We start from the raw sequence: 590 nt of genomic DNA, 5'->3' as shown, positions 1-590 counted from the left end.
GGCCCCGGTTGCAGAGAAGCCAGATGGGGTGCAGGGAGCCTGTGGGGCTGAGGCCCGGTGCCCCAGGCGCCCTCTTTCGGGGGTCTCCTGGGTAACGGTCCGGTGGCGGCCGCGCGGTCTGAGGCGGGCCTCGCTCCCCAGGGGCCCTCCGCCTCCTGCTTCCCGCGTCCTCGGTCCCAGGCGCATCCCGCCCTCCTCTCAAGGTCCCTTCGGGAGCCCCGCTACCCACGGGGGCGATGGGGGCCCTGGACGCGGTCTCCCCCAGGCAGGGGGCAAGGCCGCGGGGGGGGGGGTCCCTCCTCCGCCTTCGGCCAGGTGCGGCGGGCCGGGGAGGAGGCGGCGCGGGGCGGGCCTCGGGGCCCTGACGGGACTCGCTGATCCGAGGAGGCTCAGCGTCCACACCGGCAGGCGGGCTCCGGGCCAAGCCGAAGAGGCTGGGCGGTGGAGCCACCGCCGCACGGACCGGAACGAGTTCGCCGAGCAGGATTCCAGACGCGCACCTGGCTATCTGCCGCCGCCATCGGACGGCCACAGCCGACTCCGCGGGGCCTGGGGCGCCTCGCCCGGGCCGCCCGCAGCCCGCCGTCTAA

General features: G+C 76.6%; 1 protein-coding gene across 1 annotated transcript in view; it reads right to left on the bottom strand.

The window, feature by feature from the left end:
• Positions 1–590, bottom strand: part of Tmem8a (transmembrane protein 8A) — an 8,005-nt gene that overhangs the window by 5,832 nt on the left and 1,583 nt on the right. Inside the window, exon 2 of the mRNA XM_013011297.1 lies at positions 4–586. Within this exon, the coding sequence (XP_012866751.1) occupies positions 4–586 (583 nt within the window). The remainder of the gene's footprint in view (positions 1–3; positions 587–590) is intronic.

This window comes from Dipodomys ordii, unplaced genomic scaffold, assembly GCF_000151885.1.
Source record: "Dipodomys ordii isolate 6190 unplaced genomic scaffold, Dord_2.0 Scaffold14, whole genome shotgun sequence".
NCBI lineage: Eukaryota > Metazoa > Chordata > Mammalia > Rodentia > Heteromyidae > Dipodomys > Dipodomys ordii.
The sequence above is the reverse complement of the archived record's forward strand: the minus strand, read 5'-3'. Positions and strand labels throughout refer to the sequence as shown.